The sequence below is a fragment of the Psammomys obesus genome, unplaced genomic scaffold, assembly GCF_907164565.1.
Source record: "Psammomys obesus unplaced genomic scaffold, mPsaObe1.curated_primary_1811, whole genome shotgun sequence".
NCBI lineage: Eukaryota > Metazoa > Chordata > Mammalia > Rodentia > Muridae > Psammomys > Psammomys obesus.
Genome location: NW_026591643.1, coordinates 6759792 through 6777499, shown reverse-complemented (window position 1 = coordinate 6777499; position 17708 = coordinate 6759792). Strand labels below are relative to the sequence as shown.

Sequence of the window (17708 nt, the reverse complement as noted above, 5' to 3'; positions counted from 1 at the left end):
CAGAGGTGTTTAAATCAACTCAAACAAAGTGCTATTAAGGATTCAAATGGGGCACAGAAAATATAAAGATGAATGAGGATGAAATATAAGGTATCTTTATTTTTTAGAAACTTCTGATTAATTTTTTTTAAAGAAGTATGTTTTATCTTTATAATTTAAATAGTAAGCATTTTCACTTGTCAGAAGGACACAGTTTGAAAATGGATAAGTGATAGAAGTTAATAGAAGAAAAGAGATACATTTGAAGTTTATTAAGTTAAAAAAACCATCTGTCCCAGGTCACATAACACTGGGACTTAGCTACGATCAGAGTCTTGGGCAAAATCCCAATGGGTTTCCATTTATCATAAAATTTTTGTCTCAATTAGCTCATGTCTAGAGTCAGGTCCACTTGGCTTCCATCCCCAAACAGCTCTGTGGTCCCTTCATCTAGGCTTCCAGGCTCATCTTGTTCCTCTATTTCCATTTTTTTCTGTAAGCAGAAGGGACACTGAGAACTTTGCTCTTGGAGGAGATTCTTGGGCCACCACACTATTGCTATAGTGTTCCAGGCTGGCAACCTCATTCATGTTCTGAAGGTGCACTTTATGAACGATCAGGATAGACACTCTACTACCTGGAGGACCTTCACCTAAAGGCCGACTCACTGAAATAGGAAGGATTGTGACAGCCTTGCTCAAAATGCGGATGTGAGCATTTAACAAGCTCACTGACATTCAGCATATGGGTCATTTAAAAAAAAATCTTGTATTTTGAGTTCTGTTTTCAAAATTATAAGAATAGTTTCAGTAATAAGTGACTTTAAAAACTATTACTTTAAAATTTATGAAATTAGGCCCCATGTAAATATATCATGTTCAAGTCCAATACCTATAAATAATACAATTATTGTCTAATGTATATGTATGTATACATGCATATGTATATTATGGGTGTGAGTATAGTGAATTTCTGGAATTCTCACCATGTATGTGTCTTATACATATGACTGGGGTGTTCTCCACATCAAATAGTTAATAAATAATCATGTTCGTTATCATTTGTCAAGCACTAAAGACAGTTCGAGATTCTTTCCTTTCATGATCATATCTATTGTCACTCAAGGTAAGAGTGATTATTCTCCATGAATTGATAAAATAAACAAGGTGTTTATTCAGTGGTGCTACAATGTTATGTCATGTAAAATGTCTTGTAGTTCATCTCAGTATTTCATGTCTTCAAACTTGTAAGCCATTTAAAACTTTTCAAATACATAAACATTTATCTTCTGCGCCTGGCATAGAGTAACTGCTTAATAAATATAAAAGCATTCTTGCTCTTGAATCTTTAAACACACAATTGGTTTATTTGCCTCAGGTACATTCTTTAGAGGCAGGATTGTTTATTTCAAAGCATGTATGGGTATGGGGTCAAAGCATGTAAGCACATAAATATTCCTGGCACACAGAAGGATACTACCGTAACTTACAGGCTGGAAAAAAAATCCTAGAATCCTGGAGTCTATGCCGAGTAATCTCTGAGTACCTCCTAAATAAGAAGGGGATAGGTTTGCTACCCATCCATCTGGCAAAAGATTAACCAATAATTTAGTGCAAACATACACTTTTGTGCTTTTTACTGAAGTGTGCTTGACACATTAGCAGTTTGTTGCCTACTAGGCTGGACTGCCTGGGGCCTTTCAACCTTCCTCAGAGTAGTGAAGTGACCCTGCCATTAGAAAGGCTTGGATTTACGTCAAGTGCTTGAATCTGGGCAAGTTCCTTGTTCTTTTTGAACCATGTTTTTTGTATCTCTAAACTAGTTATGTTAATAATTGTCACTTATCTTTTTGGATTAATTTATATTATTTTATACATACAATACATAAAATCTTGTATGTTAGAGGTTCTCAGTTACTGTTGATCTTCACAGACCAATATGGTAGTCACTGTTACATGTGGCCTTTTCCACTTAAATTAATTAAAGTACTTTAAGGATAATAATTTGGGTCCTCGGTTGCACAGCTCTTTTTACAGCGCTCAGCAGTCACACACAGCTAATGGCTATTCCACTGAAGTGCACACACATAAACTGTGACCATTTTGGCAGGCAGAGCTGCTTGAGGAATGAGCACCCAGCAAAGAGAGGCAGCTGGAAGAAGTCAACTCGGCAATGACTCTGCCCTCTGTTCTGGAAGAAGGAATCCCCGTGTATCCCTTTCCTCAGCTCTAAGAACCACATTCTGTTCTGCATTTTGAATTTCATCCAGCTGCTTTTGTCACCTCATCTATCAGAGATCCTAAGGAAAACAAACATTTCCAAGCTCTTGGTTGCTTTGAATATGCTGTTGGGGTGTAAGTTTGTTATCCTGGCCCAATGAATTAGTTCTGCTGTTAATGGGTCACTGAGCTGAGGAGATCCTTTAAAAACAACAATAGTAAATTAATCACCCTTTAGATCGTCTCAAAGGGAAACAAAAAGGAGATTTAGTTTATGGGAGTCGGGTAGCTGCGTGGAAGCTCCTAGCCCCTAAGAAGCAGGCAAACATCCAAACTCTTATTATTGTTTATTTCCTATGTGTGCTGAGCTGGCTAAAGAAGTCGCTGCGGAGACGGGAGGTGAGCAGGGCTGTCGGAGGCGCAGGGCGCCGGATGTGGAGCGTCAGTGTGTTTGGGAATGGAAGCCCACTGGGATTCTGTTTTTTGAGGAAACACCGAGCGCTTGGCTGTTTTTTAGAGCCAAACCTAAAGACACTTTATTAGACCCAGAGACGGGTTATTCACTTTTCAAGAGAGATTACTGCTAGGCTGTATGAGCCACACACTAGAAAGCACCCCATTTGGAGTCAACAGCCTAAATGGGAAATGTTAAGAACCATCGGGATCATCAAATCTTTTGGATTTCCCCAGAAAAATCTCTTTTCACTCACAACACCAAACAAACTCCAACAGGAATGTAAAACAGCTGGAAAGGGTCTTTCCTGGTTCAAACCTGAATAAGGACCTTCAGCCTCACCTCCACATCAAGCAGAGCACCCTCCACCCTCCTGCAGGAAGCAGAGTAAAAAAGACCATCTAGATTGTCCAACGTCTCCACCTAACCATCAGCTAGGTCTCTTTAAAAGAACAGCATAGGACAGACAGGGGAAAGAATAATTGATATACAATGTATCATCAGAAGCAGATGACCCCCGTGGTAAGCCTTAGTATTGTTATCTGCAAAATGGGATGCTTCCTCCTCCATAGATGTGCTGTGAGAATTAAGTGAGTGGAGACATATTGAAATCTTTTAGAGGCAGTAAATAGTTACACAGAGGGCAATACTATTACTGGAAGAAACAATTTTAGAAGCCTCTTACTGAAGAAGAATTGCAGCTAAAACCTGACATGAAAAAAAAGAGAGTTCGTTAATTTTCCTTCCTCTTTGGAAGACAATAACAGGCTATCACTTCTTTCGGAAATTTTGCTTGTTCTCGTGGGGAAGAAGTGACTAAGCTGAATATTATAATAGAATGCAGTGTTAGCCTACTATGTGCAGCTGTGATCACTTGGTCACAGGGGACCATAATCAGGACTGTAATCACCCCCAGGGAAGCAGTGCCTTATCATTTTCCAAAGCTGCAAAAATGGTTTTAATTGGCCTTGACGTAGCCTGTGCTAACAGGAGCACAGGACACTCTGGGACCTAGATCATGAGTCCTTAATAGTGGTTTTTTGTTTGTTTGCTTTGTTCTCTGATGGCATTGAAAGGGCTGTAATACGTTAAAAGCTGCTAGGAAAAATACCATACCCAATACTTATTTCCAGTCTCCAGTAGAAAATGAAGGTATGAAAACTGTGTTTATCTAAGGGAGAGCTTGGTTAAATAAAAAGCTTCAATAACTCACCAGTGTAAAACAACACATTTGAAAAAAAACTATGAGGAACCTTGCAGACCAAGATTTTGGTTTCCTTAAGAAGGTAGAGGTAGAGAGTGGATGACTCAGAATATGACTCCTGTAGTTCTTCTAGCTGGATTTACTGGCTTTGGTCTCAACCATCTGGTATGAATTCATGTATAATATCTCTCTTGTACTCTAGAAATGCTCATAACAGATGCTATTCTGATTGCTTGGAATGAAATGTCTTCATGTTAAGAAAACAAGCAGCTTGTTCAAGGCTACCTTAAGCCAGGGCTAGATCCCATGTCTGATATCAGGTCCTGTGGCAGACTGGACTACAATGAGGGATGTGTAGCACCCTACCTGCATAGCTCATGAAGTTGTTGTAAGGAGTGTTGAAGAAGCTATGAAAGCCACAAGTGTCATTTCCTGGTCCAGGATCGCCACAAAACTTGTGTTTGGGGGCTGGGTTGGTGTCATTGCAGAGGTCTCCAGTTTCAAATGAGGGCTCTGTCTCCATACAGGGATCACTGCAGGACTGGATTTCTGAAATGCCACGAAAGATGTGATAGAGGCCCAGGCTGTGCCCAATCTCATGGATCATGGTGTGGGTGTGTCCAGGAATTCCATAGAAAGATGGGTTCAGGACAATGCCACCTGCAGAAGAAAAAAACAGAACATTAGGCAACTGTCTATTTCCAACTAAATCAAAAACAAAAGGATGCTACTCATAATGACAGTGTCCTCCGTTCTGTGACTCCACTGCCCCAGGGTTCTCTCAACCTTGCTGTCAGTGACTGGTTACCAAAACTGGTGGGAGTATCACTTTGTATCGTGTTTTACAGGGGAACACTTAAGGAAGGATTAGCGCTGGCCTAAGGTGATGCTGAGGTACTGAAAACATCCTATTTTAAGTAAGGGATTTTGATCTCTGGGATGATCAGTTTCTTCTGCAACCTATACCTTGGACTGCAATATGTGCTCTACTTCACACGTTTTAAATGCTGCTCTATAGATGAAGCCCATTTAGGTTTCCAGTCCTGAGCTCTGGCATTCATGTTGCCTTCATTAACTCTGTGACATCCTGAATCTTAAATACCATCTTTGGGTCTCATACCTTCCTTTCTAATGCTCTAAAAGCAAGAAGCATGCAGGAAAGCCAGCCCTGGCTGGGTTGAGCTCTGCTCAAAGATTGCTTAAAAACAGCAATTGATGTTTCTTGAGCATTTATTATGTGTCCTCAGATGCTGCCCTGAGTCTTTAAGGAGTGCGGCTCCCATCACCGTATCATAACTCAAACATAAAGACATTTATCCATAGAGAGCCTGAATGAGCCACCTGTGCTGAGAAGTATGGAGATGGAATCTGAAATCAACATTATTGGGTTCTAAATTCAGGGTTCATACTCTCTGCTCCAGTGTTAATGGCTATCACAGAGACTAGAATATAGTATTTGATTGTCTTGGCTAGCCTTTATTGTCAGCTGGACAAAGTCCAGAGTAATCTGAAAGGAGAAGCCTTTACTGAGGCATTTCCTGGATGAAGTTGGTCTATGAGCATGTCTCTGAGGGTTTGTCTCAATTATTAATTTATAATTAATTTCATCAGAGGGTCCAGCCCACGGTGGGTGGCACTGTTCCTCTGACGGGTTGGCCTGGGCAGTGCAAAAGCTAAGCATGGACCAGTAAGAAAGCAGGGCAGAGACACGGCCAGCAAGTAGCGGTGCTGAGTGCTTCCTGCCGCCAGGCTCGGCCTGAAGGTCCGGCCCCGTTTTCTCTTGAAGACGGATTGTGACCTGGAAGTATAAACCAAATAAACTCTCCCCTTCCTAAGTTGCTTTTGGTGCATATGTTTTATAGCATTGACAGCATGAAACTGGAGCTCTGATTAAATATGTGCTGAATACTTGATGAATGATGACACATCTACAAAGGGTTGTGAGACAGAACTAATTACTTTCAAGCAGGTTGAGCAACCGTTGGCAGATACGAAATGGCTACTTGTTGTCTACCCGCATGAGAACGAGAGGCGTAGAAACTATCTCTGAGCCTAACAGAAACGGGTTCCAGGCCCTACCTCAGACCTCTAGCCGCACCATCTGCATCTTAGAAAGAGAGCTGGATCACAGCTCTTCCTGTTCTGGACTGAGAAATAAATGACTATGCCTCATGTACCCGAAAGGGAACAGCAGCCAGTCTGTAGAGCTAGAACAAACATCAACAGAGGTTATGACTAGTATGTTTTTCATGTTTGTCTTAGACACTGGGGTAAGGCATATGGGTTGCTAGAGACAGATTTAAACTTTAAACCCTAAGAGTGTTTAAGAGAAGGTTAAAACTCAGGTATAAGAGCCTTGTAAGTGGAGATACGAGGTATGAAACAGTGTCATGGAGGAAAGACAGGGCAGTAATCTTAGTGTAGATAGTGTTGGAATGGCATACTCAGAGCAGACAGCAGGAAAGTGTCATCTTGGACTGAATTGCTTGGACTGTCCTCAGGCTTTCAATTCTGAATTACTTGGAGACTTCTTACACAATGATGAAGATGTGTGTGTGTGTTTAAGGGAGGGGGGCAGGCAGAAGCAGGGAAGAAGAGAAATGAGGAATTAAGACAGAAAATCTTTCTCAGTTATTTTCTGTCAGTCACAATCTGAAATATAATCCCTCTGCTACCCAAGGCTTTTCCCAGGGATAATGGAGCAACAGCAGGAAAAGAGGGTTAAAATGTGGTCCTAATAAACTGAGTTTGACTGAGGCTACTGCAAAGGAGTTGCTTATGGTCAGCTGCACTCAGGGCGGGGAACTGGCGCTTGCATGCCAGGGGAGGCAGCAATCCTCCTGCCTCACACTGCCCTTGTTTCTCCTGAGAAACTGACTTTGTTTCTCCAGGAAGTTTTTCTAGACAGGTCTAAACTCAGCAACTACAACAGCACTAATGACCCATGGTCTCCCTAGGAAGCCTTGGCGTTAACAGAGGGCAGGAGCAGACTAGGATGGCAAAGGACAGCAAACTTAATGTTCTTCCTGACTCTGTTCTTTCTACCCCAATTGACCCTTTTCTACAGAATGACAGCACTTGGCCCTGGTCCTGTTTCATTGCTTCTCTTAAAAGGTGAAATAGCTAAAGCCTGACATCATCCTGAAATAATATAACATGCTATGGATTTACAGTCTCCCCAATCCCTGAGCCAGTCTCTGACATTCATGAAATCATCAGGAGCATATTTCTCTCTCCCTTTAGAAGTCCACTCTTCAGCCATCCCCAGGTGCTGATCAATAACCTCCTGGATGCTTTTTTCAATAGGAGCAAATTATATGGCTTAGAAAGACCCTGGTAGGCCATCTAGTTAACCTGCATCTTCAAAATTTTAGGAAACAAATCAAAGACAAGAATCTTGCCTAAGGCTGTCCTGCTAAGAATGAGAAAACCCATGCATTTGGCTCTAATCTTGTATCATTTTTCCCATGACATACTAAACATGTGATAAGGGCAACTCATTTTCCAGTTCGCATGTGTTGTCTAATCTCTCCTGCTCAACCTATATCTGTGTCTGAATGTCTATTTATCTGGCCACTACTTATCTCAGATTTCAGGGGTTCCTGATCTAAGCACCTCTGACATTTCAGAGCATCCAAATCTCTGTTGGAGCCACTGTGGAATATTTAACTTCATTGCTATGACCCACTAGATGCCTGTAGTGTGCCCCATTTGTAATGACTGAAACTGAGGAGAGTCTCTTAGAGGCAGACTTGCCTCATTTGATATATAATATGTATCAAATATATATATATATATGTATATATACATACAAACATATATATGTGTGTGTATATATAATTTAGAAAAAAAGTGCTCTTTTATCTTTCTTTTTCTCTCCCTCCCTCTTATCCATCATTTCCTCTCTCCCTTCCTCTTCCCACTCTCTCTCACACCCATTAGCTTCATCCTCTAAAAATAATAGAGAACTAAGCCAAATGGTTTGTTTTAGCACTGCTGTCTTCAGTTGAAGCTATAGAATTCTACATCTTCAAAACACAATAGAAGCACAGAAACTACTGGACTCTGGGTTTGCAACGGGTGACCATGCTGGCCCAAGAATGCATCCAACACTGCTACTCTGCTGAGCCCGGGAATTCTGAAATCAAGAATCTGACTGAGTCATCAGAACTCATTGTTGTAAATAATGAGATCATTTTATTGAGACAAAATAGTTAAACCCACTGCAGTGTCTTTCTCAATGGACTATTAGACAGTTATTAAAAAACAAAACAAAGTCTCACCTTTAGCAAAGTGTAAATAAACCAGAGGGCTGCTTTTATCTTGTGATTTTAAGTAAAAAAAAATATAGGAGAGAAGTAATTATAATACTCCTGTAAAATGGAAACATGTAGATAGCCTAGAACATCAAATGAAAAGAATTGTAAATTGTGCCTATACTACAACTTCATGTCTATACAAGTAAAAATTGCTTCTCTACATATTTAAGTACACTGGACAAGCATATTGAAAAAAAATACAGAAATTCAAAGAACTGTAACTTTCTTTTACAGCCCCTGGTTCAGGAATGATTGTCATTTCTACCTTTCAGAGATTTGACTGCACAAACTGCTGTGTTGTTTATGAATATGCATAATTTAAATGTCAGAAGAGCTCCCCATGTTTCTGGTGGGACAGAGCATGAATAAAGAGAAGTCCCTATATATTGCGTTTCTGTGGCTTCTTTGGTGTTTTTCAGGATTTTCTTAGCTCAGCTGTGCCAGGATAATGTGGTTTCCAGGACAAGAAGTATGCATGAATTAGAAAAAGGAGGTACAAGAAGAACGCAGTTTCTGGATAGAGCCAGAAACTTCAACTCTAACTGAGGCTTCCTCACTGACGTGTGTAACCTTGGATAAACCCTGCTTGCTTTCTGGGTTGCAGTTCTCCCATCAGGAAAGTGAGTTCCTGCAGAGGATTGCCTGGTGGTCATAGGTGGGGGAAGAGATACTACTGTTTTGTAAATTAGGTAATTAAATGAGTTATCCCCATTACTGCTATTGCCTGCACCATTTGCTTGCTGAGGTTTTCTTAACACTGAAATCCAAACTGGTGTGCTCTGAGCTCCTTCTAAAGGAGCTTCTAAGACTCACCCAAGTGCATTAGGGCCTCCTTGTCCCAAGGCCAAGTTGCCACTCCTGCCAACTCCTCCTCTGAAGAGTTTGCAAAGAAAATATTGAGATGTGTTGATCCATCCAATCTAAGAATGTTCTTTAGCTCATTAACATCCAAGTAGGCTCTGAAACAGAAAAGTAAACTTGGCTGTTATCACTGTCCCCCAAAGGTAGTATTCAAACAGTAGGATATTCCCCACACGATCAGGAGTTCTTACACTGGGCACAGTAGGTAACCTCTTTGTAAACATCACATTGCATCTCTCTGAAAATGTTACATTATTCCATTTTACTGAAAGAAAAACAAATTAATTTTACTATGAATAACTGGGTCCAGTTTTGAATCTAGATGCACTGAGAACCAATGTTCATATTTCTACAGAATGTCTAGTTTGACTAAGGAGAGGGACCTATGTACTCTAGTCTTGGCTTCTCTGTCTCATTCATTCACTATGGACCGTCTTCATTTACTTGGAAAAATGAGGAGATTCAGTAGAAGGTGTCCTTCATTTCTACATTACTCTTGTAAGGAGGCATTGTGGCTTTGTTTTATAAGATGAAAAATGTATAATTCAATGTTTTTAAAGAGGCCAGACAAAGATGCAGCACTGGGGTCCAAGGTTAGTGCTGGATAGCTTGGAAATGCATTCTCTTCTCACTGAGGCATCATGCTGCCGCCCGTCGACCATTCTGCACCCTGTAAAACTGTACCGTATTATCTGTAAAATACGCTCAAGAGGTTGAGCTTGAGGTTGCTGTCATTAGGGTGGTCAAATCTTGGAAATGAATTAACTCTTCATGTTGCAGTAGTGATCTCTTCAATGTAGGGAGAAATTTGTTGGTAATGGAGCTGGTAAGAGAGAGGGAGGAGAGATGCAGAGAGAGAGAAAAATTAAGGTATAACACAAAAGCAAGAGTGACGTGAGAGAGAGCACAGGAGAGAGACAAAGAGAAGTCAAAACCTATCCTTGGATAGCCTCACTCACTAAAGCAGAAACACTAAGTGTGAGAGGCTGCCTCTGCTCTCTGCTTAGGTTAGTCACATGCATAGTATTCTGTGCTCATTTTCAATGCCACCCTTTTATGGATCTTATCTGTCATCCTAGTTCTTAGGCATCCTTATGAATAGCTGACAGTTATGTTGGGTGAGGTTAGAAATGTGTTCATGTTTTTCTTTTCTTTTTTTTTGTCTATATACGCTATGTGCCATCTTCTTAAGGCATTTGAGTATAAATGCATCTCTTGGTAGCTGGTTTTTAGGATAGGGTTGTGAATCTTGTGAGCCCTCAGTAAAAATTGACAGAATTGAATTTAAATTGGCAAACATAAAAGCTAAAATATCTAGGTCCTGGTCTAAGGTTCAGTGATTCCTAACTCAGAGGCTGAATTTGCCTCATCTCTACTCCAATCTGAAATGGATGACAGTGACTACATCGGGGCCACTTTTATCATAGGTCTCTATGAGGTCAAATGTCCATGTGATCTTCAGCTTGATGACATGTCAGAAGAAAAGATTACAGGGGTAGAAACGCAGACTCATTGTGGTTAATTCCAGGGATAGCATTATAAGCTAAAATACTGTCTCAAAACTGAGTGCCTTTCTCTAGGGACCCACAGCCAGCTGCTTTTACTAGAGGCCCCATAAAGAGTTCTAATAACTCTGCCCTCTGAGATTAGAATGAGGATTGAGAAGGCCGGCATTTACTGAGTACTTGCTGTATGCTAGCATACTGAATGCATGTGTCTTATTTCTGGGACTTTAGTGTGTAGCATGGTAAGATGGAATGCTCCCAAGCTATAACTCCAGGTTTGAATCCGGATCTTACTATCCATGATCTGTAGGCAAGTTACTTACCTTCTTTTGCTCAAGTTTCTTTATATAGAGAACAAGAATGATAATGAAACACCATTCCTACAGTTAGTTAGTCAAAGGATTAAAGAAATGAAAATGGAAGTGGAAATGAGTCTGATAATGGCCAGCATATAGAGAACCTGGCATAGGTTTAGCGATTATTGTGTATACCTATCTTACAGATGAAGAAACAGTGTAGAAAGGTCACATAACTAGTCACAAGGCCAAGTGCAATTCTACATGTGTCTAACAATTCCCACCCATTTTCTCTTTTAAGCCGATCCCAGCCCCCGGGGAAAAGAAAAATAATGCAGAGAGGAGAATGAGAAAGCAGAGGTCCCTGAATTTTTTTTTTTTTTTGCACAACCCTTTCCACATTTTTTCTTTTCTCTCTCTCTCTCTCTCTCTCTCTCTCTTTCTTTATCTAGCCAATTCACATATTTCTCTCAAATGATCTAATGATCTCTCAGGCATAGAAGACACACTTTATTAGTGAAAGACACCTCTGCCCCAATACTTGAAGATGAGAAAGGTTCATGAGAGGAAGACACAGGGCAAGAGGAGACATTTTAATTGGTTGTTTATTCAGTGGTAATTGTAGAGCCAATCTTTTTAAGAGATGGTGTTCAACCTAGCCCAAAGCAGAAATGTGGGTTGTTGGATCTTCTCCCTGGCTGTTATGTGGTGTTTTCTCATTCTTTGGGAAGTGTCCATCTCCCAAAAGAGTTAGAATTTGGGGCAGCTAGCCAGGCTACTGGCCCCACTGGCCTTTCTTCTCCCCGTCTCTCTTGTTGGGGGAAATCCACCCTAAGGGAAAAGTAGCTTTGTTAGTAAAAGCTTTCCCTCTGTAGAATGAGCTCTTCTACCAATGAAGAGCTAAGCTGGGAATCTCCCAAAGGCATCAGGGGTCTGTATTATCTCCATCCCCTTATATCTTAAAAATGGTGTTGTGGTTTTCAGTTTTCACTTTAGATAGTAGACGGAGAAGAAGGCTCCAGAGACAGAAAATTTAGAAAGATTGTAGTCTAGGGGTATTTACCCTGAATGAAAAAATAAATGACTTGGTAGGACCCTTGGCTTTCTGTTTAGTGACTATGGAAAGATAGCAGTTACAGTTTGGATAGGAGATGTGCACAGGCTCTGGTGTCGACATGTGATCCTCAACTGGTGATATTGTTTGGGAAACTGAGATATGAGGAGACTAGTTGGAGGGAGGAGGTTACTGAGGGGGGTACTTGAAGGTTATACTTGGTCTTGAGTCCTTCTTCCTGATTTCTGTTTGCCTTTAGGTAAACAGCTCTCCTCCACCATATATACCCACTGCCTGATGCTCTGACAAAGCAGGAGGTGGCAAAGAATCATGGATAAGTCGCCCTCTAACACAGCGGACTAACATGAATCTTTTCGAACATAATCTGTTTCTGTTTGTCAGGTATATTGGTGACAGTGATAATAAGCAAAGCAACTAGCCTTGTACATATATTACAAATCTATCAAATTATTTAAAAAATAACATCTCATAAAGAAAAACAATCTAACTCTAAACATTGTTTATTAACTTGCATGCTAGTATCCACAGATGGACAGAGAGACCCAAGTCTGTGTATAAGTTGCCTTACGTGTCTTAGCCTGCTATCTAGCTCCAAGACAGATCAGCACCATGGTAGCACACACACAAGCCAGCTTCTCTCTCTTCCTGGTCTCTTACTTCCTCCCTCTGATGTGAAGCTGGCATTCCCTTCTGCATAGCTTTCTTGGTTTCAGCTTCCAGTGTCTCTTCTGCATTAACAAATCTCTCTCTTTTTTTCTTTTGCATCCTCAATCACACATGATCTCAGGGTTTCCTCACCCAGAGCCTCCTGTGTATTTTCTGATTATAGCTGTTCCTTAAGCATATCTGTCCTCTCCAGTCTTACAATATCCCCTCCTGAATTTTAATTGTGTAAAATCTTCCCTCTGTGGGAAGTCTGGCACTCCATGTATCTTACCCTGATCACTTTCAACTGTGCTTCAGAGATCTGAGAAGCCTCTCATGAGTGTTTGGGAGACTGAAGACACAGCAGGTGATACACCCAGCTCCGTGTCACTACGCCAAACCCAGAAAAGTCTTTTGATCAGTGTAGGTTAACTTTACTACATTAATTAGGGTTGTGATTAACACTCCAAATTCATCATTACCAGTAGCTGAAAAATGAGGATACTGATGCTATTTTTAATTCTAACCTTTATCATTCTGTTTTGTGTTTTGTTCCTATCATGAACACCCATCTCATTCACTAGACTCTGGGCTTCAAACAGTTATGTTCAAAATTGTTATAATTTCTATGGCCCTTGAAACCTTCCTCAAAAATACACAGAGAGATAGTACTTATTTGAAGGTATTGGGTGCATGTCTTTGAATCACAGAGCATCAAACCAAGGTGAGCAAGCATAGGGCTCAGGGAAGTGAGGTTATTTGTCTGAGATCATGTGTCACTAAGAACTTGAAGGATCTAGCCATGGATCTGACTCTTCTGGCTTATGTACATGTGATCTTTGATTTCAGAACTTTTATATTGGTGAGTCATGTCTCCTCTTGTTTCAGGTAGAAACAATTCCCTGTAAGGCTGTGTTGCTTAGAAAGCCAATCATGGGCGGGATGGCAGCGCCCTCCCCCTATCTCCCTCATCTGGACATCCCTACACAGAACTTGCACGAATATTTAGCCACATCATATCTCAGTACATATAGCCGGCTGCATACGCTGTAGCTTGAGGTCTGCGTCTGTTCAATGGGCCTGTGGACTACATCACTGCTGTCCAGCTTGCAGCCTACCAAAAGCCGGCCGCAGAGTAAACAGCAGATGGGTATTTAAATGAGAAGAGCCATCGCATCTTTCATTGAAGAAATGCTTCCCTGAACAAGTTGAACAGCTTATACTTTTTGATTGCAAACATTTCGTAACCTCATGTTACATGCAACAGGAGCAAGACAGTGTCTGACCACGGTCACAGGCCAGCACTCCTGCCACGTCCTCATCTTTGCCCAAACACCGCTAATAGCTCAGCCAACACTGTTTGGAAATGGTAATCTATATTGGAATGCCCCTGTTAAACTTAGGCCTCCTCCTCAAAAGCTGTGTTTCTTTTCTTCCTGCATATCTCATGCACCTGGATTCCACAGTGAAGGCTGTGGGTCCCCTGGAATGTCTGTTTCAGGGGCCCAGGCCCTATTGCCACAATGCCCAGGCTTTACCCCTTTGCCAGGCCTGCATTTCAAAGCCATGAGTGCAGCCCTGGAGGGAGATCAAAGCTCTCTCGACTCAACTGTCATTAGAATATTTTCTTTATGCATCTCACTTGCTGGTTAGTGCCAACAACATATTTCCTAAATGCACTGGCCTGAGATGCTATAACTCTGTAATAATCTGAATGGGAGAGCTGTCAGGGCCTGTTTTATTGAAAGACAGGCAAAAGGGAACCACATTCAAAATGCAAAACAACAACAAATCCCTTACATGAAACCATGGGAAAAATCTGGGAAAGCCTGAGCCCCTGAAGTGCTGGAAGTTCAGTCAGGACACTGGTAGACCCACTTGCCACTTTGAGTGCAAGGTGGTCGGAGTGAGGGCTTACAGGAAGCCCAGGTCAGATCTCACGTGCTCTGATTTCTCTTTGGATTCAAAAGCAGGTCGCCTTTCTGCTGACCTCCTCTGTGCAGAAGTGAGAGTGTGCTCTCCCGTCCTGCTTCCCGGCTTTTGACGGGTGCAGGCTGGCCACAGAGGATGGTGCTGGACTTGTGCAGGTGACCTCAATTTGGGGAGCATTTATCTGAGCCGAGAGTGGGCCAAGCTAAAAACAGTTCTTTTACTTTAAAAGAAAAGGTAGCAGATGGCTATTTTAGGACAGACACAGAGGATTTGAGTCCTTCTTCTGTGAAGAAGCCCTCTGACCTTGGACACTTTGACTCTGGATCGGTTTCTTTGACTCTCAATTTCCTCACCTGTAAAATGGAGATTATAAACTCTGACATGGACAGGAATATCTAAAATTCAGTATGATGGTGCATGAGAAAGTACCTAGAAGAGCAACCAACTCATGAAGAGGCCCCAAGATGTATTGCTCGCTTTTGAAATCACTAGTGGAGTTGCAGGGAATTGGCCTCAGCTCCCACTGCCTATGGTTTGCGTTCCATCACCGACTCTGGCACCCATCACTTGGTCAGTGTGTGTCTTCCTTCCTCCCACTATGTGTCACCCTGTTTCTCCACCTCACAGAACAAGGCTCTGTCCCAGCATTGTCCAGTTCCAAATTCCAAATGAAGTTCACCATTTCCAAGGAACCCCGTGGATTCACGAACTACTACTTCACTTTCAGAACACACCAGACCATTTGAAAATGATTATCAAATATAAAGATCAAAGCTGCGCAAGGCAAGCCATCAAAGCAAGATAAACCTCAGAATGTTTATTGCGTCCATATTCTTGTTCCAAATAACAAGCTTTCTCCAAGCTGTGACCAGTTCTAAAACCCGAATTTTCTACTTTATCCCAAGGGCCCTAATGATCTGGAATTTATTTTCCTGCTTAGTTTCATCATTATAAATGGCTAAGTTTGCCTCTCTTCTTTATCAAGAGTCTCCCACACACAGTTCTTGGAGGACATATTAAATTCTTGGAATCTTGAATGGTTTGCTTTTATATGGAAGTTTGACCCCTAGGCAAGAAAAATAAAACAGTAACAAAGATAATTGAAAAACTGGTTATTCTTTCATCCATTTATTGAACAAGACATTCTTTCATTAACTTCCCAGTTTCCTCCCTCCATTCCTGTCTGCCCTCACTCTTTCATTATTTCTCAACTTCTTTCTTTTCTATGTATCATTCATTCATTTCTACTTCCATCTATCAATATTCATTAAGATCCTATCATATACTGTGGCTGGAAACTTGTCATAAAAATATGGGAAGAGAAACAATTTACACTAAAAAATAGAGGTTTTATGAATGAAGTAAAATAAGTAGATGATAATAACAGCAACAAAAGGAACATAATAAGATAATCAATAGTACTTAGGGGGCTTCTAGCTACTAAAACATTTGATATAATTTTTAAAAAGTATCCTTTTGAAGTTTTACAAAAATTGTAAAGTCTATTTAAGGGTCTTCTCTGTGGACATGTGAAAAAACTATGAGCAGGTGGGGTAACTACTTTTCTTAGGTCCTCCCACTTAGAGGTGTCATAATGAGTCTCGGATGGGTGTAAGGGGAAGGGTGCAAATATTTGGATTAGAAGAGGTGTTATATTTAGTCTACTGGGTAGGAGCCAGGAGAGAGTTGATCAGAACTTTGGGTTATTTTTAAAAATGACATCAGTGTAAGTGGAGGTTCATAGTCTTCATGAGAAAAAGAAAGCGTTCAAAAGGAGGGAAAGACATGTCATTGACTATAATGCTCTTATATCATAATAGGTAAGAATTATCACAGAATAAAAAAACTCTACTTTCCAAAGGCTACATGTTATTGAGAACTACACGGCTGCTTTTTTTACCATTTGGCTTTGTGAATATGGATTTTTAGAAACCACTTGGGTAGAAGACAAGTGTAGGAACATCTGGTTGTTAACCAGGTGTTGAGCTCATTAGGCCTAGCTGCACATACCTGATTAATTAGCTCTTACCCCCAGACTCAGGCCTCTCTCACCATATCTAGAAGCCATCCTTTGCTTTCTCGGTACCCAAGTCTTCCTCATAGCAGCACTTTTCCACATAGCTACTTTAAAAGGAAATTTCAACATGGTAGATCTGTGGCTGGCCCTGTGTACTGTCCAGTGTTGTATAACCAAAACTCAACCCCACATATAGTAGGTAAATGTTCACACACACATAAAAAATGGTCCTATCCCTAATCTTTACTTAAAGTAAGACAATATTTCCTTTAATAGTCCAAGGAGCTTAGAATTCACTAATTTTCAGAGATGCTCATAAGGCTTGAAGTATCCCAGGCTACATAAAAAAACACAATACCTAGAAGCATAATATTATGTTAAAAATCCTATTACAGGAATATGAAAAGTTGTGTCAAAATATTGCTTTCACAACACAGCCATGGAGTTCTAGGACCCACAGCTTTCTCTCCCCACCATCTAGCTTCCTTCTTGTATAACTGAAACCACAATTGATAAATAGTATAGATGACCACACTGCTTTCAGTGCATAGCTCACTAATGACCCTGGGGTCTATCTTTCACATCGAAAAACAATTAAACAAAGGTAAATCACATGTGTTTCACAAGTTGTAGTAGCCATGACATTTTAGGTATAAGAGGTTGTTCAGAGTCTGTATGCTATGGCTCTAGTTTTAGACATACTTGCCATATAGCAGATGGTAAGGCTAGCTAAATGACACCAAGTTTAGGAAGGATAAATCAAGAATTACGTCATCACCAATAGTTGTCAATAAGGCAGCATCTGGAATTTAGCCTGGACCATGGCTCCGTATGAGTCACATAATCTTGGGCAAATAACAAATGTATTTGAAGTTAGAATAATAAAAGCACAACAGTAGGTATAGCTCTCTCTTGGTGACCTTTAACAAACCTAAGAACTCCAGATTTTTTTCTTTCCTAGAACTAAATCAGAGATAGCTTTCACAGGGTCATGTGACAACAGAGTTCAAGTTTGGAGAAAAAATGAGAAAGGATACTGGAAAAATGACAATGAATGTGAAGATGTTTGAAGGTACCATTAAATTCAAACTGATTTTTGGAAAGAGGGTGCTACGTTTAGGGCTTGAGGAAAAATGAAATAGAAGACATCCGGACTCAGGAGATGCTAACAGGGTTTTTAACTTGTCATCTAGATAACTTCC

At 40.8% G+C, this 17708-nt stretch overlaps 1 protein-coding gene across 1 annotated transcript in view; it reads right to left on the bottom strand.

Annotated features, from left to right (window-relative positions):
- Positions 1-17708, bottom strand: part of Pappa (pappalysin 1) — a 266143-nt gene that overhangs the window by 177711 nt on the left and 70724 nt on the right. Inside the window, exons 4-5 of the mRNA XM_055611618.1 lie at positions 8989-9134; positions 4223-4516 (exon numbers count right to left, since the gene is read on the bottom strand). Coding sequence (XP_055467593.1) covers positions 4223-4516; positions 8989-9134 — 440 coding nt within the window. The remainder of the gene's footprint in view (positions 1-4222; positions 4517-8988; positions 9135-17708) is intronic.